At 42.5% G+C, this 26071-nt stretch overlaps 1 protein-coding gene across 5 annotated transcripts in view; it reads left to right on the forward strand.

Annotated features, from left to right (window-relative positions):
• The window catches only part of ZNF462 (zinc finger protein 462), an 88891-nt gene extending 63147 nt beyond the window's left edge, over nt 1-25744 (forward strand). For all 5 annotated transcript variants that reach the window (XM_030968795.1, XM_030968798.1, XM_030968799.1 and 2 more), the window contains 6 exons: nt 8431-8695; nt 11200-11336; nt 16630-16853; nt 19314-19446; nt 23790-23904; nt 24840-25744. In XM_030968795.1, the coding sequence (XP_030824655.1) occupies nt 8431-8695; nt 11200-11336; nt 16630-16853; nt 19314-19446; nt 23790-23904; nt 24840-25041 (1076 nt within the window). In that variant the 3' untranslated portion in view covers nt 25042-25744. The remainder of the gene's footprint in view (nt 1-8430; nt 8696-11199; nt 11337-16629; nt 16854-19313; nt 19447-23789; nt 23905-24839) is intronic.
• Nucleotides 25745-26071: the final 327 nt, after the last annotated feature.

The raw sequence follows: 26071 nt of genomic DNA on the forward strand, positions 1-26071 counted from the left end.
TTTTTGTGCTCGAGCTGAATGGGCAAAGGCAAAGCCAAGACTGGAGAAGGTTGGTGTCAGCCTTGTGTGGAGTTGGCCACCCTGCTGTGATGGCATTGCTGTGGCCCTGGAAGGCTTGCCTAGGCTTGGAAGAAGACAGAATGTTTGGGCAGGTCAAGAAATTAATGAAGGAAGAAACATCTGATGCAAAAAGAAGTTACCTGATAGCATTCACAGAGAAAGAAGGAAGAGTATCCTGACTCCTGTTGTGGGTTGGGTTTTTATTGTTTGGGTTTTTTTTTTTTTTTCCCCTGAGGTTTTTGGTTTCTTTTGGCTCTGATTTTCTTGTTCAGGATAAAGGACAAAGTGGTAGATGCTGATCTCTTGTGTGCCTGGGGAATTTGTGATCACTCAACACAGAGTGAAAAGGATGCTGTTGGCTTGAAAAGGGTACAGGGTATGCAAGAGGGCATTTCTGCAGAGCATCTTACCCACGTATCACAGCTTTCTCTGTCAGCCTCGCTGATATCCTCCCTGTCACCTGAGACTCCAGTTTATCCCATTGATTTAAAACATGCTGGAGGGATCTGGTGCTTGGCAGAGAGGTAAAAACTTTGCTCATTTTTGCTCTGTTGAAATGGATGTGTGTTATCATCATAGTTGACAGCCCAGGATTTGACATTTAAGTAGCTGGTTTTATTTCTTCTTTAAGGAACATTGTTACTACAAGTGCTTGAAAACACTGCCCGGAGTGTTCTGGGCTCAGAGCTGGTGATAGAGATGAGGACTTTCTGTTGGCAATAAAAATAATGTCAAGGTGTGTGCTGGAGGTCTCCACAACAAATTGCACAAGTTCACGTTCCTGAGCTCTGTAGTTAGAATGGATCCTTGGTACCCACATACTGCCACTGTAATTTTAGGGTCAGTTTTAAAGCAGAATGCCAATAAGAATTGCTTGATAAATTGATTTTCCCCCCTCTCTTCATTTCAAGCTTTAGAGGAGAGTGAGCATTTAGATGACAGAAACATGTGTGTTTGTGGCACTGTGTTTGTATTAATACAAATATGTAGAGCATCACGCAGGGAAGGAAATGTGAATATTACCTGATGAATTGCCCTTAAAAATGAGAAGGAAATCATGGAACACAACAGCATGGGGATCAAATGGCTACTGATGAAAAAGTAAAAAGTTGATTGGTAGATTATTGTATTGAGTGAAGAATCACTTGAAGTAGAACTTTTTAAATTCCAAAAAGAGCCTGTTGCCAGTAAGTCCTTTTAGTAGGTTGGTTAAATCAGTGTCTTGCTAAAGCTATTTCCAGTTATGTTTGTGTTCCCTCTTCTGCAAATGCACTTCCATTTATGAAGTTTGAGTTTGATTCAACAGAATAAGGAAGAGCTGGACAAAATTTTAATGTGTTTTATGGAAATAGGTAAGGTCATGGAGGTCCCAGTGTTTGATATGTAGCAGAAATCCTGGTTTTAAGTGCAAAGGAATTTCTGTTGACAGTGAGAGGATTGTGTGCAGCCTAAATGTGACCAGTAAGCAGCCAAGTCACCTAAAGAACAGGAAAGTTAGATTGATTTGAGGGTGGGAAAGAAATATTGTTGTGGGGAGAAGAGATGAAAACAAGGGATAACTGGAAGTTATGGTGAAGCATTTTCTGAGCACTAAACTGGTCCTTCCAAATTACAGCATCAGCAGAGCAGGGTGGTGCCTGCCTTGAAAGCTCATGAAAATGGGAATTTCTGGTGTGTTGAATACTCTTAAACAGAGGAGCATGGGGATCTCCTGAACTGATCTTTTTCTTCTTACAGAAATACTGTGGTATAACTTTTTTCATCAATTATATTGCTTTTCCTTAGATCTTAATTAGTTCCTGCTGCTTTCAAATATATCATCTTTTACAGACTATTGTAGGCACTCCTGATCTCAACTATGCAACTCCAAAATTCTTGTTCAGGCAGCAGGGTAAGAGTCTCTCAGTGGAAGTGATTCAGATGATAAAAATTATTTATTATTTTTGTCTTGAGGTGAAATTTATGTCCCTTGGAAGTTACTTGGATATTAGCACAAGAAGCTGTATAGCCTCTGTGCTGTCTCAGTCCCAATCAGAGCTATAGTATGCACACAAATTCAGAGGAAATTCAAAGTTATAGAGAAATATGGATATAGCTTCTCTCACCTCTTCTGAATAAATAAGATTACATACTTCATGTGCCTTTCTCATTGCTCTCTTCTGAAATACATGTAATATCCTTCTCACAAAAGCTGGTGTGTCATGATCCAAGAAGTGGTCTTTAGAGATAAAGCTGAAATAAATTCCACCAAAAAGGTTTGGTTTTGTTTTGTTTGGGGTTTTTTTGGTGGGTTTTTTTTTTTTTTTTTGGGGGTGGTTGTTTTTGTTGTTTTTGGTTTGGGCTTGTTGTTGTTTTTTTTTGTGGGGAGGGGTTTGGGGTACTAGTGGTATATAAATCCCTTAAATGACGATTTTAGTCAGGGCTTTATTTTCTTTACTTTGTGATTACTCTTTGCTTTTTTCTTTGGAGTGTGCAAGTGGGGGCACAAAACTTTTGTCTGTTATCTCTCGCTCATAACATTCTGGCAATGTAAAGGTTCTTAAGCAGAAATCAGAATTTAGGTAGAGGACTATAGGCTCACACTGTTTTTAAGCATTCAGTGAACAAGACTTGTGCTGTCTGTTTCCCTGAGCTTCGTCATGAATGTTTAGTTGCATCTCTCTGAGTCTGAGTCTCTTCTATCTTCCCCTCCCCTCAGCTTAATTTATTGCCAGAACATTTCACCCTCCCACATACTCTTCCTTCCAGGTCAGTGCTGTGTGGCATAAAGTGAACAAATGTGTGCAGTCTTCACAATCTTTGTATGGCACCCTGCTTCGCCACCTTCCCACTTTTCAAGCTGTTGCCATTCATGGCTATGTGCAATCCTGCCACTCAGTCAGCTGGTAGTTTTGAGCCCCGTTGAATTTTGGAAGGGATTGTGTTCCTAAATCTCCTAAATTCCACCCTTACGCTTATCCTTAAGCATTTTAAAATAGCAATTTGCCTTATGTTGTCTGTTGGTGTTCTTTGGTGCAGCATTGCATCTTTACTCGCTTTTACAAATTTTTTATCCAGAGGAAGCTGCTGCTTTTCTGAAATCCTTGGATTTTTTCCTGTCGTTCTTTGCAGAAATTTTCTTTTTATGAATGAATTCGGATAAAATTAAATAGCACTCCAAATATTTTCCTCTTCGTCTCTCTAGAACATTTCCTTGCAGATCTAGAATGTCCTAGACCTATATTAACATTTCATTTCCTTTTTTTCTCTCACAAAGTGTTACTAAGCGCTTTCTTTTATTTATACATTCCCGTTGGGTTTTTTTCCTTATCTCATGAGCCAAACATCTCTGTCCCTAATTTCACTGTTCTTACAAATACTGGTCTCCTTTGACTGGTTGATGTTTCTGTGTGAATATACCAGGAGGGCATGGTGTCTTCACTTTTATCTCCCAGTGACTCCTCCTGGTCGTTGAGCTATTAAATTATTAAAATTCTGTAAAGTCAACAACGTCACTTTCCAGTGCACTCCAACAACTGCTATTCCTGAGCAGTGTTCCTCCCTCCACCCCTATCCATCACTCTGCAGGCGTGAAAGTGTTTATATTACATATGTCTCATTCTGTCTACCCTAAAAGGATGGAGCAGTGCTTGAATTTCCTCCCTCTAAAAAGTCCTTTTCCCTCTTGTTTCTCAGCTGTTGCTCAGTGTCTCGTACTTTGATATGTCTGAGTGAATTTCTGGCTTCTTCTTGTTGGGTTTAGGAATCTTGTGGAAGGGTTTTGCTGTTGCATATGGTGTTCGTTGATACCTCTGAAAATACCTAAAAACAGCTGAAACATCACTGAATTTCTGTGTAAATTTATGTTTTCAGTTCGGGATCTGAAACTGCTTTTTTTTTCTCCTAGCAGGAATCCCAAAGTTTTGTTTTCGTTTAGGTATCTCAAGCATGTTATATGCTACACAGGATCTAATGAAACTTTGGATTTTCATTTTGCTTCTATGGTGGGTTTTTATTGTGTATTTTCTTTGCACATTTTTTCCCCAGTGTGTGACCCTGGGGTATGCAGGGAATCAAGCTGAATTTTCGTGCTCTTTTGGCTGAGGTAGTAACTTCCAGATTTGTTGGCAGACTCAGATTTGTCCAGTCTTTGGGACTGTACTTTGGATGAAGTTTTTGGAGTGACAGCATTCCTGAGCAGGGATTTTAGTGTTCTAAGCATTCTGCAAATGCCCCTGGAGGGACACAGTGAGACTTGAATGTGTGTTCTTACCAGAATGCAGCAGTAATTTAGATATAGCTGTGTTGATAAATCACCCCATGGACAATCATTTCTCCTTCTTTCCTTTCAACTTCTGGAATTTTGGGTATAAAAATGCTCTTCTCTACTAAGGAAAGATAATGCCTTTTAGATGCATAGGTGCTGGCAGGGGTTACATTATTTGTTGGCCTTGTTATTTGTCCTGTGCAGGTAATTTGTAGGTAGATGCCATATGTAAAATCTCAAAATTGAGATTCACAGCATTGCCGCTGTTTTTTCCGTTTTTAACTGCAGCAGTCACTGTTAATTTTTGCCTCTTGACACAACTGTAGGTGTCCTTCATTTTATCTCAGATCATCCGATGCTGTTAACTTGGTTTTGGAATTGCACAGTGAAGTCCTTCCATTCATTTTGAAACAAATTGGTCTTTAAAAAGAAGCCTCAGTGTTTTGGGTGTGGGCTTTTTTTGTTTGTTTGATTGTTCAAATGAGTCAGGGCTAAGTGTTCTATTTTCTTCCCTTTCATTGCATATATGAATGTGCTTTATTTTCTTGTGCTGGCTCAAGGCCGTTGAGTGAAAAAAAGAAAAGCGCCTTTTTTCTTTAAAATGTAAATGGTACTTCCTGGTGTTTAATTTTTCTTAATTTCCCTTCCATTCCTGTTTATTCACTGCTGCTGTGTTTTACATGTAGTTAATACAATTTTTCTGAAATCTTCCTTTTGCTTGCTTTAAATGTTCTCAGATTTCTTAGGCTTTTAGGGCTTTTTTTACTTTTTTCAGACATGGATGGCTCTTCCTGCTCTAGGCCAAGAATGTTAACACTTTATCAGAGTGCACCCAGCCCTTTGTGCTTGGGGGTGCAGGAAGAAGAAGAGGTGGAACTTGCATTGTGTACAGCCATGACTCAGTTTTTGGGTTGTGGAGGAAAAGCTCTGCTCCTTTCCTCCTTTGTCCTCTGGCCTGGCATCCTGTTGTTGGGGCAACACCTCCAAAAGGTGTCTGGAACAGCAGCCCACTCTTCCAGCAGGAGTAGAGCAAGGAAAAATGCAGTTTTTAAAGCAGTGTACTGTGACTGTGGATATGCATGCCCTGGCCCTTCTCTAAGACACTGCTTTTAAGACGTCGAAAAAATAAATTTAAAAAAAATATCCAAAAGCTCATCCCCTATCCACTGTTTCTCATTTGCTGGCAATTGGCATTCTGTGTGCCAGAATGCATCTTTGGAGGCAGGCTCTGGTCAGCTGGTGCTGGTTTTGGAGTGGCATAATGAAGGTGGGGCTCAGTGAAACCCAGGCAAAAACTTCTTCCTGTGCCTTCAGTCAACTTTGGGCTCTGTCCAGGGTGTTCCTGGTGGAGCTGGGCTGCCCCTTCAAGCCAGGGGAGCTGTCTGGCAAGCTGGTTCTCAGACACCATCAGGAGCCCTATGCACATGTGTTAATCCTGAGTGTTTTCCTTCAGGAAGTGCTAAATCTTGTGGTACAGCAAGTGTAATGAAAGAATTTGGCAAGGGAAAAGGCAAGGAGTACACTAGACTGCCATTGTTCAAGGGTACAGCTCACTGGAAAAACTCTTCAGATGGCTTTTAAAAATTCCTTTAAATGTCGTGACTCTTTCAAGTGTAATGAAGCAACATAATAAAAACTGTGGGGTGGCCTGTGTGAAAGGTAGAATTTTCTCCTGGCTATTGACAGTGACAGGGAAAAAGCTACTTGATGTGCCTTTTATTTTATTGTTTTGTTTTGTTTTGTTTTGTGTGTGGGAATTGACATGGAACTATCTGCCTCTGCAGTTTTCACATACCAGATTCCGCAGGGTTGTGTAAATAACCGATGGAAAGTCCGAAAGCTGGAATAATAGACACCAGATGATAGGGGGAGTAAAAACATCTGAAGCACAGTAGATCTTGCAGACAACAGCAGAACTTCCTTCTCCTGAAAAAAATGGTTTTTTAGACCTGTAGCTTTCCTAGCCATGGATATCTCTGGGACTGTGGCCAGGAACATTGGTGATGTGGTGGAAATTTTTGATCCTTTCTTCCTGAGGCGGGGAACAAGTGAACCACAAAGTAGACTTCAGTACCCTAAGAGTAGTTTGACTAGAACACATTAAAAAAAAAAGAAAAAAAGAGGAAAAAGAAACAAACAAAAAAAACACCCTGTTTCAAATGCTATGAACTTTCTTTTTAGACTGCCTTGCTCTTGCCAGGAGATCTGTCTAACAGTGTTTTGAGCTTTTAGAATCACTGAACCTGGTAGCCCAGAGAAGTGAGTCAGCAAATCCCATCTGAGCCCTCAAAGTCCTGTTCCAAAGTAGGGGTGAGCACACAGTTGCTGCCTTTGAGAGAAGAGAGACTTCTGCAGAGGGGTTGCAGCTCCTCAGGGCTGTCCTGTGCCAAAGTAAAGGATGTGGGGAGCCTGCTTCAAACACAGGGGAAAGAAAGCCTTGACATTTAAACAGGTGGAGCTCGCTGTGAGCCCTCCTGGTGAACAAACGTGCTGTGGAAGTGGTGGAAGCAAGGGATGATAAATGCTGCCTTGTAATCCAGCCTCACTCAGCTGAGGGGGCTTGGATAAGAAAAACAAACCCAAATTTCATTTGTTTTACCAGAATCTTTCATGTCTTTGCCTTCCCCTTTGCTATGTACACCTGGTGGTGAAGCCAGGGGTGCCTGGAGACATTTACGTGCTGTGTCTATTTTGTTTCAAGGTCTGGTTTGGTTTTTTTTATTGTCATTATTTGTTACTCATTTTTTGGGCATGTGTAACCCCCTGCCTGTGGTAGTGGGAAAAGAAAGCAAGCATTTTGCTCTTTTGAAGACAGGTGGAGAAGTCCCCACATTCAGTGTTGTATAGGCCTGTTTGCCTTTTGTTTCCCCATACTAATTGGTTGGATTGGATGGTGTTAAGTTCCCACAAATGTGTGTCTGTGAGGGAATTCTTATATATCTAGCCTTGGGGAATTCAGCTTTGGAAAATGAAGAACACATCGAAGCAGGAGGTGGCTGGTACAGTTTGTGTCCTTACTTCCCTCCCACCTCCCCCCTCCCCTGGCTATTCTTCCCCCTTCTAGAAAGCTTAGGAAAAGAGCCTTTTGTCTTCTATTCAGGAAAATTGCACTGAAATTCATCTGTGCTTTATTCATCTGCTTTGATTTGTGCCATTCATGGGCAGCTGTGGGTTATGTAGAACAAAGCAGATGAATTCGTAACTTCCACATTCAAGCAGTGTGTTGGGAAAGGTTCAACACCACCCTCCCTCCCCCCACACTCCTTTTTGGGGGTGTCTAACCAACATATTACGGCTTTCAGTTTCACTACTGAGACATCTCTGGACTCTGTTTCCTCCACATGCCATTAAAATGGTGTGGCAGAGTTCTGCTGGCTTGTAGAAGGGATGTGTCTTTGGAGATCTCTTTACTCAGTATGGCAAAGCAGCAGTTTGAAAGTTTGCTTTACTGGAATTTATGATTAAGCATCTTTATTTTCCAATAATGATTTAATTTCTAACATCATCAGCATGAGCATGGAAGAGTATCCATTTATTTTTCTTCTTTTTTTCTTCTTTTTTTTTCCCATATAGATAGATTATTTACATGTACCCTGTGCCAGATCTTCACCTTATGTGAACTGGCATAAGAAAGAAAATGGATTACATTTTTTTCTTCTTTTTTTTTTTCCCATAGATAGATTATTTACATGTACCCTGTTCCAGATCTTCACCTTGTGTGAACTGGCGCAAGATATTTGAGAGGATCTGCTCTGATTTTATGTGCCAAACACATAAAACATTTGGCAGTATGATTAAAGGGCTTTACCTTCAAAAATTAGGTGTCTTAAAATCAGGCTTCTTTTTTAGACTACTTTAATTTAAATGTGCCACTCATTTTCTCCCTGAATCAAATCTAAAAAAGCATAATTTCTATTTCTCACCTTATAAATTGTAGAATACACATTAAATTAGATTAAGAAATGCTGCACCTCTTAATCCCTTCAGAAAGCAGGATTAGTTTCATAACCAACAGCTTGGTCAACCCCCTCCAAAAGCCAGCAGGTTCTGGAGCAGGCATCATCAAACCTTTTTTAGATTTGTTGATCCACCTGGAATAACAACTCCACTCTGTTTCCCTGCAGACTCTTCATACTCTGAGCCTCCTGATGTTCAGCAGCAGTTGAACCACTACCAGTCTGCAGCTTTGGCCAGGAACAACAACAACATCAGCCCAATCCCACTTTCTGGGAGTGCTGCAGGAGTGGAAAAAGCGGAAGCCATCCTTAACTGTGAATTTTGTGAGTTCTCCTCGGGGTACATTCAGAGCATCCGGCGCCACTACCGCGACAAGCACGGAGGGAAGAAACTCTTCAAGTGCAAAGATTGTTCCTTTTACACAGGCTTTAAGTAAGTACTCTGCTAAACAGATGAACTGAACTCATGAGGGGTTTTTTTTCAGCACTTGAAAAGACTTCTGAGGTCTTTGATGGCCAACAGGAACATGGGCACTGCTGGCCAGGGAGAGGAGTATAGGAAATGCCATGCCAGATCACAGCAGCATCCATGTAATCCATTTTCTCCTTGCCTGCAACAACCGGGACCATCTGCTGCAGACAACAGCACAGTTGCAGAAGGTTTCAGAATCATGGAATTGTTTAGAATGGGAAAGACCCTTCAGATCATCGAGTTAACCGTTAACCCAGCACTGCCAAGCCCTGTGTTAAATCTCAGTGACACATCTGCTCATCTTCTAAATCCCTCCAGGGGTGGTGACTCAGCCACTTCTCTGGGCTGCCTGTTCCTGTGCCTGACAACCCTTCCTGGGAAGAAATTTTTCCTTACATCCAGTCCAAATCTCCTCTGGTGCAACTTGAGGCCAACAGGTTCACAACATCCTCATTGTCCGCTTGGCACAGTCCTTGCAAAAGTCATAAACTCTTCATTTTCCCCCCAAGTTCCAGACATGCCATGCCAGTCTCATCTTTTGGCACATTGAGTCAGCATGCTCTTACACCTTTAGGATTTTCTCCTTGGAGAACATCCAGTGTTCCTGGATTCCTTTGTCCTCCAGGATGCCCTCCCAGGGGACTCTGAACCAGTCCCCTAACCATGCCAAAGCCTGCCCTCTGGAAGTCTAGTGTGGCAGTCTGCTGCACCCCTCTTTATTTTGCTGAGATTCTCTGAGAGTCAAAAACTATCATTTCATAATCCCTTTGTCCTTAAGTGTGAAAATTTTCTCTGCAGAAATAATGTAATTTCCACATGCAACCAGCTTGAAACGTGGGACAATCAAGTGTCCAGCGGTGACAGGGGAATTTATTTCACCTTACTGAAGAAACCCTTCTCATGTAATTTTATTTTCCCCCCTGGTCTTTCTAGCTTAAATGATAGAAAGATGCTATTCTCTAGCATATCTGATAGCATACAGAGACATTTCAGAAAATCCAATTGTTTAAATTTAAAGGCTCGGTGCCTTGTGCGTTTGTTTGTGTGTGTGTTTTTAGCTGCTCTTCTGTAAGAAAAGAGAAAAAGGCACATGTGCAGTTCATCATTTCCTCCTGATGTGCTGGGCCCTTGAGCATAACGCCCTGAGCTGACATTTGAGGTCTTGAACTTGTTAACAGTGACAGTAAACAATAGGACTGGATCAAGGGAAGGAGTTCTGTTGAAGAAAATGTTGAGCACAAACCTGAGAGAATCCACATGGGAGCACTGGGTCTACCCTTTGTTGCTTCATTTTTGCTCTCCCCATGTTAAAATTTCCTGCTTATGTTTAGTATCCTGATTGCTCTCTTAAATACTACCAGAAATTTACAGGTCCAATCTGCCTGTGTCTTTCAAGTGCCATTTTCTTTCACCTTGATATTATGAAATAAATCAGGCAGCATTTAAACACATTCATAGCAGTGTATTTTCTGTCTTAAAAAGGTGAAGGAAGAGGCAAAAAAAAAACCCTCAAAAACATGCCAATCCGCTCTTCAAGCCACCTTAGAAACTTAAAAGCATGAGAGCAGTGACCAAAGTTGATAGAAATATACCTGCAGAATTCAGTGATTGCTGGATTGGGTCCAAAGCCACTTTTTACTCTAGTTCAGTGTGTCAAGCCCCATAGCTTTTGCAACATTTATCACTGTTTTAGGAGAAAATAACCAAGTGCCCCAAGTTTAGAGACAGTTTTTGATTTCAGTAGTTGGGCTTGTGGTTAAATGGATGTACAGTTAATTTCTTCTGTTATGTGTTATCTCTTGCAACTTCTAAGTATGCAGCCAGTGTAATGCCAGCATGAAATTTTTGGTTCAAAAGTACTGTGAAGTATTCATTCATTCTTCCACACTAATAAGTACAGTATTCTAAGTCTTGGGTTTTCAGATCATTACAGCTGATGGTTTGAAAGTTAAACAACTCAGTGCCAAACTCGCTGTGAACGCAAATCCCTTTGGTACCCACAATCTAAACAGTTTGGCTGGTTAGATCAAGATGGCTAAGGATGTTTTCTGCCTCAAATAAGTTTGTCCTCCCCTCTGCAAGCCCAGAATAGCTGACAGATTTTATTCAACTTGCTAAAAATTCAACTTTCACCGGAGAAAGCGCACTGAACATTTCAGCCTGAAGACAGATAGCGAGCATGAAGGATGGGAATTCTTCTGCTATCTTGACTATAGCAGTGTGACTATATGGAGCAGCCCATGCAGCAGAATATCTTGTCACCAGGAGTGTTTGTTGCTTTGAGGGCAGGAGCCTGCAGATTCCTCCGCTCATGTGTCGCTCATGTGAGCAGCCCCTCTGCGGGGCCGCGCAGACAGGGCTGAGTGGCATCTGCACCTCTTTACACCACACATCCCTTATAGAGAGATGTGGCACCTCGCTACTGCCTTCCTGACTGCTGCCATTGTCTCCCTCCTCTCTCACAGATCTGCTTTTACTATGCACGTGGAGGCTGGGCATTCAGCAGTCCCTGAGGAAGGACCCAAAGACCTTCGCTGCCCTCTCTGTCTCTACCACACCAAATACAAACGCAACATGATCGACCATATAGTTCTGCACAGAGGTAAAAACATCCATGTCCATGTCTGTGTCCAGTGAGGGGAGTGCTGGACAGGGCCCTGGTTCTGGTTTCATTCAATATTTCAGACTGGTTTCATTAATTTTTTCCTCTCTCTGTACATGAGGGCAAATATGTCAAAGGAGTCACTAGCCCTTGATTGTCTTTTTGTTTCTTTTCTATAAGATGCAACTGATTTATTTCCTGTACAATTCAAAGTTTTCCAGTGCTGAAACAGGGCAGATTTGGGATAGTTTTTAAGGTTTTCCTCAAGGGAGGTGAAAAACCATCAAACACCTGTTTAGAAAGGGTTGCCCTAATTTGCAAGTTTGATCAGAGTTGTGCCCTGACCATGTCCTTGTTATCTTAAAGGCCTTGCTATCATAAAGTCACCCAAAAGGTTTATCAGCTAACCATAGAGGCCTCAAAATATCCCTTGATAAATTCCTTGAGTATTTTCTCCTCTGTGTTCTTAGGGACAAAATAATTATCTCATTTTTCACTTTACCGTAAGGCTCCTTTTCTGTCTACACCTCTTAATTTTTAAATACATTTTTTTTCAGCCTGCTAAAAGTGGGAGTAGGGGTTTCTATATTCTATTAACTGTGGGCTTGGTAGCTCAGAAGAGACAGCAGTTTGGGCTCTCTGGGCTGGGATTCCTGCCCACAGCTATCACACTTGATGCTTGTGGATGGTCTGTTGGCTGCCGAAACCCAAACCCATGTGTTGGGATGGCACTCTGCCTGCGTGCAGGTTGGGCAGAGATTCACAGTGGGGTACTGGTGGTGAGCAAACACAGGTTTTGCATGCCATCTTTTTCCTGGAGGAGATTCTGGTGTGACAAGTGCTGTCGTAATTCCATGTAGTATACCACTTCTCAGTGCTGGTAGCTTGGAGTTCTTCTAGTACCAGCTCAGTGAGCTTGGCAGAATTCAGATTTCTTTCTAGCAGGGCTAGAAAGAAATCTGGCAGGTGTAGCAGGGCTTCTGTGAGGGAACATCTGGGGAAATGACCAGAAAGCGCATTACAAAGCTGACATATTTGGTTGCAAGGGTTTGGCCAATGCTTTGGCTTTTACTTCCTGCCCTTGGAAGTGTTGCTGTGTCAGATTTTTCCTGGTTTTCTCCATTTTGTGGCCATGCCAGGGCTCCAGCAGACAATGCCAGACCTTTAAAATAGAGGGAACTGGATGGGTTTAGGGTATTTTCCATCTTGGCGTAGGTTGGGTGTTGGGATTGTCCAGTTGCAGAAGTGGAAGAGCTCAAGCAGCTCTACTGTTTGTGCAGAGCTGTTTCTGACCAGTTGAAAGGAGGTTGTCACCTCCTGGGTGAGTGAAACTGTGGATCTTTTCTTCTGTAGGACTTCCTTCAGTTGCAGAAACCAACCTCAAAGAGTTTTTGCTGCTGGAGCAAGCCTTACGGCAAAAGGACATCATGGTCTACACACCACAGTGCTGGGGGGAGGAGAAAACAGGGTAAAAAAAGTTTTAATGCAAAGGGGATTATAGCTGATAAAAAGTCTCAAGAGGCCACAAAAGGGTTTTCTTTGACATCACATATCCAGGGTTCATACTTACAGTGATTTCTTGTGCACACATCCAGCTAAAAAACAGCCTTCTACTGTTGTGCTTAATTGTGTGGCCGCTGAAGCAGATGGTTTTGACAAGATTTAATGTGCATTGGAAAAGAGACTGAGGGATAGTCAATGTAGTCTGAGATAGCCTTCCTGTTTTATGGCAATTGCATTGGCAAAGCAAGGGCATAACCCTGAGCTTCAGCCCAAGAAAATTAGTTTTGAGGTAGATGAAGTGGTGCAGTATGTAAAATCAAGAGTGAAGGATTCGATCCGCTCACAGTTAATGTTCCTTTTGTGCAAAAGGCATGTTTATAGATGCATGACTCTTACATTACTTCCAAGTTGGTGCACCCCTAATCCTTGGTGAAGCAGCATGTGCTTGAAATGGAGAATATATTTGCCTCCTAATGAGTGGCTACAGAGGCTGAATTTCACAGGGTGAAAGCAGTATCAGCTAGAAGCTTGAATGCCTAGTGAGAAGAAAAATATATAAGGCAAGGAATTTGCTTTCCCATGAAGAAGGAGAGGTTCCAAGAACTTCTCTCATGCACCACCTGCCCCTGACCAGTGCCAGGGCAGTTCAACCTCCCTCCTGTGGGTACAGGGGGTGCTGCAGGTCGCTGAGGAGAAGTTTGGCTCTCTAGTTCTTCCTGGTCTCTATGACAGGCAAGGGGAGACAGGGAATTCCTGATCTAGCAGCATGTTAGCCTTTAATTTATGCTGCACAACACAATTAGTGTGTCACAGAACCAGCTAGGTTGGAAAACAGCTCTGAGACAATTGAGTCCAACCCGTGGCCATTCCCCATCTTGATCCCAGCCCAGAGCTCAGGGTGCCCCCTCCAGGTGCTCCTGGGACACCTCCAGGGATGGGGACTCCAAACCTCCCTGGGCAGCCCCTGCTAAGGCCTGACCACCTTTTCTCCTGATGTTATCCTTTCCAGTAGCATTCCCCTTGTTAATTTTGAAGTATATTGGTGTTTTTCCAGGGCTGAATCCAACTTCACCGTTGGCTATACTTTTAAATCCTTGGGCACTTTTGTTCCTTATCCTTCCTTTAAAGAACCCAGTGATTTTCTTCTTCCATATAAGAGAATACCACCCATATGTTTGAATACCTTTAATTATCTTTAAGGTAAATTTTCAGATTTACCCACCTCCCCAAAGGCTTCCTTGCTACAGATCCTGGTTCCTTGCACATGCTTTTTTTCTGGCATTTTGCATTGTACATACAACCTCACAGATACATGCAGAATCCTTGTGCTGTGCTTGCTTTTGACTACTGGAATCCAAATACTACTTGTTCTGTGGGTGTAGTTTGGATTTCCAGGCAAAAATGTGTATTTTCAAAACCCAGGATGACCAAGTAATTGGTCTGTCTAGATAGTAGGGCTGCCTTTTTTGTTTTGTTTTGTTTTTGTTTACCTTTGAGGGAAGGAATTGAGTTATATATGCTTTGATGTGCTGCTGAACAAAGATCTCTCCTTATAACTGAGGACTAATAGAGTCCTGAGCTCTCTTGTGCCTTGAGCCAAAAAATGTATGTCTGCTTTGAGTTGCAGTACTGAGAATAGTTAGTCATTAATGTCCTTTCAGTTCATTCCCTGATACAATTAGCCTGAATATTCCAGCCTAGTGTAAGGATTGGATTTCTTGAACCAAGATGATGCTTTTGTTAGGTGTTTATTTTGTTGTTAATTTTTTAATTACCACTCTTGCAAAATTGTTCCACAAGTTGGGACATCTTTTTGTGAGGTTTCTGCAGTAGTCTTTGATTAGACACAGATGGAACTTTGAAGAAGTCTCACGGGGGGTAAAGAGGCTACCTCTTCAATTTTTGTGTGGGGCTTTATGGTTTGCTGTAATTTTGTTGGTTGTCCAGACATGATAAGTGCATTCTAAATGAGTAATTAAATAAACAGGGCTTTGCAGGGGCAAGCTGGAGGTGAGAACATCACCTTAAGAAATGTAACATTCCAGGTCCAGCTAGCCCTGCAAGTTCCAAAATCATAGCTTGGAGGAAGCTCACTGACATGAACACATCATGTAAAAATTATAAATCATTCCCTGAAATTGAAATCTTTCAGTCTAGAGTTGATATTGGTGTCTATTTTGCCCTTCTCTTACTGTGTTGCCTTTGATTTGGGGGCTCTGTATGTGTGATTGTGAGGTAATAGGTTTTGTTCACATGAATGAGAGAATGCTGCTTACTTCAGGCTGGTAGATTTAAAGTTTTATACCATGGCATGTTTTAGCCTTTCTAATCCATGCCAGCTGTTAGAGGAAAGGTGAATGTTAAAATATTTTAATCAGTATTTCTGGTTTTGAAAACTTCCCTTGGCTTTTTCACTTCTGAAACCAGCTGTGTCACGCATTTCTGAGGGCCCAAAAACACGCAGCTGCAACAACCTTGTAAAAAGTTTCTCTAGTGATCTCAGCAGCACAGCTTTGAATTCTGCTGTGTCTTAAACCCTATTCTCCCCTCCCCTGTTTCCACCCTGAATGGCCACTGTTTGGTTTCTTTATAGTTAGAGAAGCTGCTGTTGGTGTAGAAAAGAATCGTAAGTCTTTGGGCGTTTGGTTTTTTGGGGGGTTTTTTTTGGATTAAGGCATAGCCTTGGGGAAAACTTAAAAAGAGGAAGTTAGGAGATAGATAAGTTTTGTGCTCAGGGAGAAGCTAGGCAAGATGGAATATTTTGTTGAGCTGTAGAAAAAAAAAGTCTTGCTGTAAAGGGAGTGTGTGTTTCTGTAGTTGTCTTTGGATGTAATTTTACCCTCCTCACTAGAAGAAAGGGCCCTTTGGCTCAGATCCATGTGTGCACTGCCACGTCTCACATTCCTTCAGCCTTCATGTCTACCATAAGAGATTCAGGCCTCTTTTTTTTTTTTTTTTTTCCTCCTGTCCTTGGGGATGAGCCTGGATGAGGAGGATAAAAAAAACCCTCCTTTAGTATGCAGTGCATAAGGAGAACTGTTAAGTTTTAAGTGTTCTAGTTCAAAATGCCAGTTTGGGTAACAAAAGCCTTAATGAGGATCTGCTGGTGACCCTCAGCTGAAGGGTGAGATTTGGGGTTTCTCTGGTGTGCACAGCATGGAGGGAACCACAGTGGATGAGTGTTGAGGCATATCAGATTCTGGCTGTGTCAAATGACCGAAATTAATTGCTGCTCTGTTAAACATCACTGCTTTGTTATAGGGAGTGCAGAGTTTAAAAACTCAGCAAGAACATTTTCAGTACATCATGAGTACAGAGTTTGGGCTTTGGGTAAATCAGGAAGTTTCTGCTGCTGGCTGAACTTGCACAGCCTTTTTCCAGGGAGAAGTGCTGCATTGCTCACCTTCTCAATCCCCAGAGGGGCAGGTTTGGGTGTGGTGGTGAGAACCCTGCTCCAATTTGTGCAGAGCCAGCAGTGTGTGATGCTTTGGGAAGCACACCCTGCGGCTCCCCTGTTTATTGCTTTTATGGAAGCAGTTCTCAGCTGCTGTCAAGTAACTGAACAAAACCAAACTTTTGGTCTGGGCTGATTTATGGCTGGTTTTGTGTTCCTAGGCTCTGCTCCTCTGACTCATAGATGGAGTCTCACTTGGCCCAAAACCTTCCCATTCCCATCCTCTTCACCCCCTCACCAGTCACAGAGGACACCTGCATTTGTGGCTTTTGGGGATTAAGAGGAGCAGGATGGTTTTGCCAGTGTTGTTAAGTGAGTGTTGTGCTGTCCCCACAGAGGAGAGGGTCGTTCCCATCGAGGTCTGCCGTTCCAAGCTGTCCAAGTACCTGCAGGGAGTCGTTTTCCGCTGTGACAAGTGTACCTTCACCTGCTCCAGTGACGAGAGCTTGCAGCAGCACATAGAGAAGCACAATGAACTGAAACCTTACAAATGCCAACTCTGCTACTATGAGACCAAACACACAGAGGAGCTGGACGCTCACCTTCGAGATGAGCACAAGGTAGCTTTAATTTGTGGCGGTCTAGTCTTTGCAAATAGTGAATTGGTTTAATTTGCATATCTGGCTAGCCAGCTTGACACTGGTTTTTTTTTTTAATCCCTCCCCAAATCTAATCCCATGTTGTGCTTCCCTTTGAGTTATTTTTTCTTCTCCCTCCCCAAATCTGAAAGCTAACCCCATGTTGCACTCCTGTTTCTCATTTTTCTCTTTATTTATCTTTTTGTTGTTGTTGTTTCTTCAGAAACTGAAGAATAATCGTTTCTGAAGCTGTTCAGATTGATCAGAATTGGCAAACTGCTGCTGCATGCAGAGTGTGATTATCTGGAGAAGGCCCTTGTGTATGCTGGGTTTATCTAAAGGGGGGTGGGGAAAGAGTTGTGGAACAATACCAGGGCAGTGTGATTCAGCCCCTGTGAAAGGCAGGAGATTCCAAACACAGGATTGCTCTGGTAACTTCAGCAGCATGACATGCCATGCATATTTTAATAACAAAGAGGTCTATACATCCCCTTGTACCTTTAACAAGGGAAAGATAAACAGCAAGTCTAACCAGGTCCTCAGTTAAGACTACTTTGGAGTTTTTGTGGATTACCTGAGAACATATCAGGTCCAGTCTTTGAGAAGTCTTTAAAGGCTCTCCACAGACTGCTAGCTTTGAATTTCTGTAGCTGAGAAATGTTTAAGTTCTAGAACTGAGATGTGTTTTGGAATGTTTCCTAGAGTGCTTCCTTGGCAGGTTTCCAGGGGAGGCAGTTATATGCCTTCCCCTCTTGGAGCTTAGCTGCCCACTAAAGGTCCTCACTAAAAGCTTCATTGACTGAATGACTTTTCCTTAAAGCCAAGTATATATGGAAGGTATTAGCAGCAGAATCCCAGGAAAAAAAAAAAAAAAAAAAAAAACAACCCAAAAGAACAACAAAACAACATTTTCATGCTCAAAAAATATTTGACCGTTTCATAAAACCGAACTTTCTTAATTTATGTTGGCATACAAGGCTCCTCTACCACCTTTATTACTTCTGAAGAGTCTTGTGTGATTCAAATGGTATAGAAGGTGTTCCACACCTCCTGGTGCCTGCTGTGTCCAGGAGGAACTGTTGCTTGGGTTTTTTTGACACAGTGCCTCAGTCAGGGATGATTATTCCCTTAACTTAGCTTTCCCTTCTGATCTGGACCTGCAGTGGTGGTGCTGGTACTGTAAGGTATCATTTCCCCTTTTTTGGGGGGTAAATTATACCTCTCCAATTTGTCTCTTAAGTTCTGGGCTCAGATACTACCCAGGTTGTACATTGAACCTTAAAAAGAGTTCCTTCACATGAACTGAGTTGAATCAAGTGCCTTGCAAGTGGTCTTGTTTGTTTAAACCTCTGTGGGTGACGTGTTAAGTTAGAGAACCTGATCACAGCTGTCTGTTACCCAGTACTAGGAATCTTCACGCCTCCATATTCAGGATCCTTTGCTGTTTGGATGTACCCTGCAGCCTGTTCCACATCCTCCTTGGGCTCATTCACATTTCCTTTCCCACAGAGGGGTAAAGAGCAGCCAGTGGGTGTTGCTATTTCATTCAGCCCCTTGCAGGATGCGTTGTGCTGCACTCGCTGCTCCCTCTCCATCCCCTCTGCCCGCCTGGCTCAGTGCCTGTGCTGCTGCTGCTGCTGGAGGGCTGTCTCTCTGCATGAAAGATGAGTCCAAAACCCTTCCCAGCAGTGATCAATGAGCTCAGGGGGCGCTTGTCATGCAGCAAGTATTAGCCTCGGTGTCCTGGTCACACTCTCCGCCTCTGCTGTAAATCTGGGCTGCTGCTCCTCTTGGATGTGGAGCAGTTCCTGACTCCTGTGCCCTGAGCTGCTCCTTTCATACTGCTGCTGTGAGCTGTTAAGTAACTGGGTGCGTTTTACCTCAGGGTTAGCTGAATTTGACTGCTGGGTGAAGTGTTCCCATTATAGGCTGCTGTATCAGTTTGCAAAGCACTTCGCAGCCCGGGCGTAATGAAAATTAATCTGTTATTAATGAGTGAGAGTGTATGTGCCACACAGCAGCCATGTGCTCAGTGAAAAAAAAAAGAACCATCCTTTCATGAATAAAGCTGAATGAACCCGTCACAGAGAGTTCCCCTTCAGCATGGATGTGTGGTAGCAGTGTTTGATCACAGCAGTTGAATAATGCCTTAAAAATGAGGATACAGCTCGATGTTTTACATTTCTTGGATGAAGAGATGAAGGGGGTTTACCCAATCTCATTAATTACCAAAAAAAACCAGAAATGAGAAATGCAGAACAAACAGAAATGGAAGAATCACTGCCCCTGGAAATAAATGAGTGTTAATTTGATTATGGGGACTGCATGTCACCTCGAGCTGAGCAGGCTTTGGGGTGTACCTGGTTTTATTCTGCATTTGTGGCCACTTTCCTGGCTGGTTGGTGATTGTGCTGAGTGCTAACAGAAGTGTTTCTTTCAAAGGTGAGTCGTAATTTTGAGCTGGTTGGACGGGTTAACTTGGACCAGTTGGAGCAAATGAAAGGGAAAACAGAGAGCTCTAGCAGTGATGAAGAAGAAAAAGAAGAAGAGTTAAGCCCCAAGGCTCAAGAGAGAGGTCAGTGCAGCTCTTTGATGTGTTGGGGGGACTTTTGTTGGATTTTTTTGGGCACTGCAACCTCCCTCACCAGTCCAACCATGCCAGGTCAGCTGTTGAGTGGACAGCACATATCCTGCAGACATAGTAACAGAATCTTACTGAATTTCCTGAAGACACAGCTCCAGTGGGAATCTTGTGTTTCTAGTCCTCCTTACAAGTTTTTTGTCTGTTCAGAGAGAATACATACTATGAGATAGCATCTGTGACTAATCTGCCTGTTCAGATACCATCTATAAGGGCTTGGAAAACTATGTAAGTGTATTTTAGTGGCCTGTCAGATTTTCTGTTTTGGTAACCGGTTTGCAGCTTTCACTTGGCATTGCCCAAGTGGGGGGTGAAGGGCTGCTTTATGGGCTGTTATTTATCTCTCTGCCCAGCATTCTTTGTCAGACAGTCAGCCCTGTTTGCATTTGCTGCAGTTGGCAGCTCCAGAGCCAGGGTACATCCAAGCCCACCTGTCTGTACCATTCTATATTTAAATACATGCCTAGGTTTGTATTGAAGAGTAATCCCACTTATTTCAACAAAGCTAGGCCATATAATTTTGGTTTGAATAATAAATTTGGTTGAATTTAGATCAGCAGAGAAAAAGTACGTTCTCTGATAGTTAAATGAAGGGTTTTCTTTCCAACAACCTTCTCCCATGAAAGGCAAGTTATTCCAATATCTGGTGTAACTGTGTTTTGTTCTGGTGCAACAATGCATCATGTAGTGCAACAACTGTTTAATATCTTTAGTCCCCTCATGGCTTGAAGGACAGGCCACCCAATTCTTGATGCTAACAGCTCCACTTAGCCAAGTTCTGTGTACCTCAGCTAAAGGTACACCACCATGTTCAGTGAACATTTTCCTCCTGATTTTTTAGCTTTCAAACTCACTCAAGAGCTTTTCACGGAAAAAAAAAGGCATCTCTGTACATGTTTTCAGGCATTGAAAAATTCCCATTTCTGGATTCACAGGTAGTTCATAGAACTAGATCATGCTTCTTACCTTATGACAGCAAGACCCCAGCATTTTGGATTTTATTTTGTGTCCCTGCAGATTAATTCAGTTTGTGCTTATCAGCAGCGCTTCAAGAGCAGTTAGTGATGGCTTTTAACTTCAATGAGAATGCAAGCCAATTCGATAGGAAACCATTTATATTTTAGAGAAAAATACCCTGCACAAGGTCTTAGAAGGTAGAAAAATCAGAGGAGGGATGCCAGTTCCACATGTGCACCTCAGAGTTCAGCATTCCTCAGGGACAGCTCCGACTCTCCTCTGTGGCTGGAGCAGTGATTGTGCCATGATTTGACTAAAGCATCAGCTCCCCTCAGCTGTAGATGATTAATGTCCTGTGTGGACCCACTGCTAGCAGGGGGTGAGGAGTCAAGCTGTCCTTGTGAGGATTACGTGAGCATTACACACAGGCACAGGTGCTGAGGTCACCTTGGAGGCACCAAGGAGAAGAAAGTGCTCTCTGCCAAGCCTCACAAATCCCTGTGCGTGTGCCACATGTGCAGGGGGGGCAGCCCAAGGTGAAGTTCATTGTTTAAATTGGATTTAGGTTACACCCTGGAAGTATAAAAACCATCACCTTCCATGCTGGAGTATTACATGTGCAAGGGTTAATAGATGTGCTGTCCTCATGTTTCAGAGTTAAGCAAGGCAGCATTTTGATGATTTTCTTTTATTTTTTCACCTCTGTCTCGTTTTCTTTAATCTGTGGCTGGCTAAAATGATTTCTGCATGCTTGTTTGGATGACCAGCCTAAAAAAATCAGGCGTGTTTTCAGGTTTGCTTTGCAGCATTTCTTTCTTCTCTAGCCCATAGGGTTAATGTTTCACCATTGTTTTTTTCAGGTTTTTTTTTTGTCCTTTTCATCCTCTTAACCATTTGTAATAGATTATAGTAAAATAGAATATAGAATATAGAAAATGCAGAAAACACTTACTACAACAAGGATATTAGAAAAGATCCAGTTGTATTGATTGCATTTTTCCAGGTGAGTTGTGTGAATTTCCACTGTTAAGGCGCAAAATTTTTTGAAAAATGTCCCAGTGAGACAGGAACTGAAGGATGCATGCTGGCATCTCTCTAGGCATTTCCAGAAGATCATTCTGACCCAGAAATGGTTTGCCCTGGTAGCAGAGAGCCAGACCTGTGTGTGGGTTCAAACAGAGCCTGTCACAGTGGCTGATGCTGTCACAGCTTCCAAACCACATCAAGCTGTGCAATCCTGGGTGCTACTGGGGTGCATCTGGCAATTCCAGCCTCTTTGGTGCTAGCCGGAAGTGGGATTTGCTGAGAGTGCTGCAAGTATCTGTCTGAGGTCTGTGACTTTGGGAGAATCAGGATTTTCTCTTGCCTGGATTCACCACTTTGACTCGAGCTGCTCTGTGCTGTACTGAAGGCGCAAATAAGAACTTGTGGCTTCTTCAGATGGGCTGCTGGACCAAGCAAAGGCCATTGTCCATGTGGACAGGCAGAACTGGGCAGCACTCTTGGATGGGAAAGGAAGGGGTGGTAAAAGATATAGAATAAAAGGAGAATAAAATACCATGCCAAGAAAAGCTTTTCCAGGTAGAGCTGTGCCTCAAAGAGGCTGTTACTGATCTTTATGTCTTGGTCTCAGCAGATCAAGAGGTGTTTTTTCCATAATGGGCAAAAATTAAGTGTCCATGAGTGTTTGTATGTGTGACAGAGCAAAACCATAGAGAGATCAGATGTGTGTGCAATCTGTTGCCTCTCCTCTGCAGAACCCAGGGAAGAGCATCTTCTGATAATCCTCCAGGGAAGCAGCCCAAATTCACATCCCTAGAGGCAAAAGTTACTGGGGAGTAGGATGAACAAGATAGTGTTGTCTGAAGGTGTGGTGGATTTACTAGAGTAACACTTGCTAAACTTAATGGGATTTGCCGGTATAAATTATGGACTGGCTTGGGTTGGAAGAACCCTTTAAAGAGCATCCAGTCCCACCCCTGCCATGGTCATGGTCATCTTCCACCATCCCAGATTGCTCCAAGCCCCATCCAAGCATTTGCTTCCAAAACTATTACCCATCAAAAATATTTGTCTCTGTGTCATGACTAGTCTGTGTGTTGCAGTGTGTTTATACATTTGTGCCATGCTTAAGGTGTTAAAAATCCAGATGTAAACTGAGCTGATGGCATTTGCTGCTTGCATTCTGGTGTTCCCCAACACAGCAGCTTTATGGTATTTCACCACATAATAAATGACCCCCCAGCAATAAGAAATACAAAGAGGATTTTTTTTCCTTTCATGGGAAGAGGCCAAAAAATTGTGTCAAGAACCATTCCATATAAAACTGAAGTAAACGTTAACTAGTAGAAGTGTGTCACAAAAATGCATTTGCAGGACTTAGGTGTGGGTAACAGGGGATGTGTGAGCAATTTTGAGTTCACAGGCTGATCCTGAACAGAATAAGTCTGAGAGTGAAGAAATCAAGTGAGCAGAGATCAGAACCAAAATTAAGCAAAATCCCTTTTCTTTTATTATGTAGTTCAGGAGGAGTCAGAAAGACATTCTGTTGATTTCTTGCTTAAGATAATCCCTGCTAAGGAATTAATGCTCTGAGCAGATGGTGCTGTCTCATTTCCAGGAAAAGAATCAAGTGAGATAGTTCATGCAATTATTTTCAATGGCTTGTGCGGTGATCTTCTTAATTTGTGAGAAAATGTTTCATCTTTTGTCAGAGCAGGCTGTGTTCACATGGAGCTTGGCTTTCTGGAATGTCATTCCCTGAGCTGCCAGTGACTTCACTCATATTACAAGGTGCTTGACACTTCTGCAAATGAGGCCCCAAGCACTTTGTGTGAAAGATTAGAATGAGCATGAAACACCTATGCAGTTAAGATACAGCACCTAATCCATGAGGCTTTATGATCTATTACAAGAATCACATGTTAAATGTACCAAATCCTTGTGTTTCTTGAAATTTGTACTACCGGTTCCAGAATTATAGATGGACTTGAGTGGGGATTTTTGATTTTGCTTTTCTAAGCTTTGCAGTGTTCGGTTCAGAATTTAGATTCCGCAGTCTCTTCATTTGTTGAAATAGAGGAGCAGGGACTAGCAACTTGTTACCCTTAATTGCAGAGATGCTTTAAGACCTAGGGTGGGATTTGTCACTTGCAGTGTCACTTTTCTTTTTGCCTGCTCCATTTTCCCAGTTATTTGACAAGAACTTCCTTTTGCTTCTCTGGAGTGAGAGGTGCAGCAGAGAGTAGGATTACTATGATGACAATGCCCTTCTTGCCCTGGCATTTCTGAGCTCATGGGCTGTGCTGTCTTTTTCCCAGATCCCATGATTTTTCCTGACAGCAGTGCTCCAGAGAAACGCTTCCCGTGCGAGTTCTGTGGTCGATCCTTCACCGAGGGCTCCGAGTGGGAGCGGCACGTCCTGAGGCATGGCATGTGAGTTGCTTTCTGTTCCCTTGCCAAGCAGCCAAAGGTGGCAGTAGATCTCTGTATGTTCCCCCCACCCCATCCCTGCCCTCCCAAAAAAACCTGCAGTAAATGCCAGCACATTTCTGTGAAGACCAAATTTGTCATTGGATAGTCATCGAATGTCTCTGTGTCCTTTTTAACTTTGCTGCCCAGGGTGGCTGTAAACTGTAGGGTTTAACTGTGATTCTGAAACTTAAGATTGTCCCTAGGTGAATGCCTCTTGGCCAGGATTAACTTTCCCTAAGTGTACTGTTGATTTTTTACAAAAATTTTTCCTCTCTAGAGCAGTTTGCACACTGTGGGATGATACACATCACAGACAGGAGTCTTGGGAGCAATCTGTTTCCTTCTTTTGATGTAGCTCTCACTGGTAGCAGAGACCTCTTTTCTAGCCAGAGTTTGTTCAAAGAGTAGATTTCATTCAAGGCTGCTGACATGTGGGAAGCATCTGAATACAATATTGTGGGTTAACTGCGATGGAATGAGAAACAATAACTTCTCTTACCCTTAAGAGAATGTAAGTCTGAGCATAAGTACTGGAAGTGCTGCAACCTATGAAAAGTTTTATTAGATTTCATTAACTCTTTGGGAAAAGCTCTTCTTTCCTGTACCTTTGGTGCCCGCAAAGTCTTGTTTACAAGGAACCTGGGAGATGGGAATAAACTTCAAGTGTCACAGTTTGAGTTCTTCCTTCTGACCCCAAACCTGTCCCAGCACAGAACAGACAAAGATTCTGTTTCAGGGCTAGAATGTGCCACCAGCACCTTTATCCCTCCTCCTGATCCTTTCCTTTGGAACCAGTGGCGTGGCTGCCTTTTTGTAGAGTGATCTGCTGCTGTCCCTCCTGTGGCAGGCACTGGGCTGGCTTTGCTGTGTGCCCTGACAGTTTCTGTTTCTTGCAGGGCGCTGAACGAGAGCAAGCATAGGAGTGGTGAGGACAGCCAGCCCAAGGAGGACGTGGAGGACACAGCCAGCACGCTGCCAGAAGAGAAGGAAGGCATCGAGGCCATGGTCCTGGACTACTCCCACACTGGGGAAGCAGCTGTCAGCATGGTGGCTGCTGATCAACCTCTCCTAGACACCCCGGAGGCCAAAACCGAATAAGAAAAAAAGCGAGTTTGGTGTGGTTCTAATCGACAGTACTTGAACAGTGATGAGCGGGGCTGGGCAGGGCGGGCAGAAGGAAGAAATAAAGCTGCTTTTAGGACTGAATGATCTATTTTCAAAGCACTGGTACCTGTGTGAGTGTGTGTATATTAAAGTTATTTAAGTGATGGAATAAGTGGCTCCATTACATCACTGCATCTTTGTTTTCCTCCCGGATCTGACGATGGGAAGTTTACGCTCATCTTTGGACTAATGAAGCAAAACTCCCCGTGTTTTTCCTACATTTCACATCGTGCTTTGCAGTGGAGACTTCGATTGTTTTATGAGTGGAAGCGTCGTGAGCGTGGAAGAAGTGGTAGGGGGACAACTTTTGGACGCACAAGTTTGTGTGCGTTTTTCTAGTTTTAATACATAACGCTTTTCCAGACTGAAAGCAATTGCTTTAGAAAAGAAAATTAAAAAAAAAAAGAAAAAAAATAAAAACCACCACAGGGAAAACAAAACAAAACAAAAAAAAAAGAAAACAGAAAAAAATTAAAAAACAAAACAGAAACTGCTTTGCTTAAAACAGTCACCTGTTTCCTAGTACCTCAGAATTAACCAAGGGAGATCTCTGCATTTGTCAGTACTACCTGTTGTTGTTGTGGTTAAATGTAGAGAGACTGCTGGGCAAGGTGGTGAATGGAGGAAGAAAAAAAAAAAGTTTTAAAGAAAGGAAAAACAAATTGTGCTTAAAATCCCAGTGTGGGTTTTATTTCTTAAAATACTGTGATTTTTTTAATTATTTTAGTAAAAAAAAAAAACAAAAAAAAGAGAGAGATACTTTAATTCCTAGATAACTGTTTGTGAATTGTCATCCTTTATTCCAGGTAAGCTGTTTGTTAGTATTCAGTTATAATTTTAGTATTTGGTAGATTTCATGTGACTGATTGTGCGGTTTTGTTTGCCACATGTTTTGTTTTCTATCAGCCTGAGGTGTTACAAATACAGCACAATTAATTTTCTCATGTAAAAACGAGTATTTCTT

Source organism: Camarhynchus parvulus, chromosome Z, assembly GCF_901933205.1.
Source record: "Camarhynchus parvulus chromosome Z, STF_HiC, whole genome shotgun sequence".
Classification (NCBI taxonomy): domain Eukaryota; kingdom Metazoa; phylum Chordata; class Aves; order Passeriformes; family Thraupidae; genus Camarhynchus; species Camarhynchus parvulus.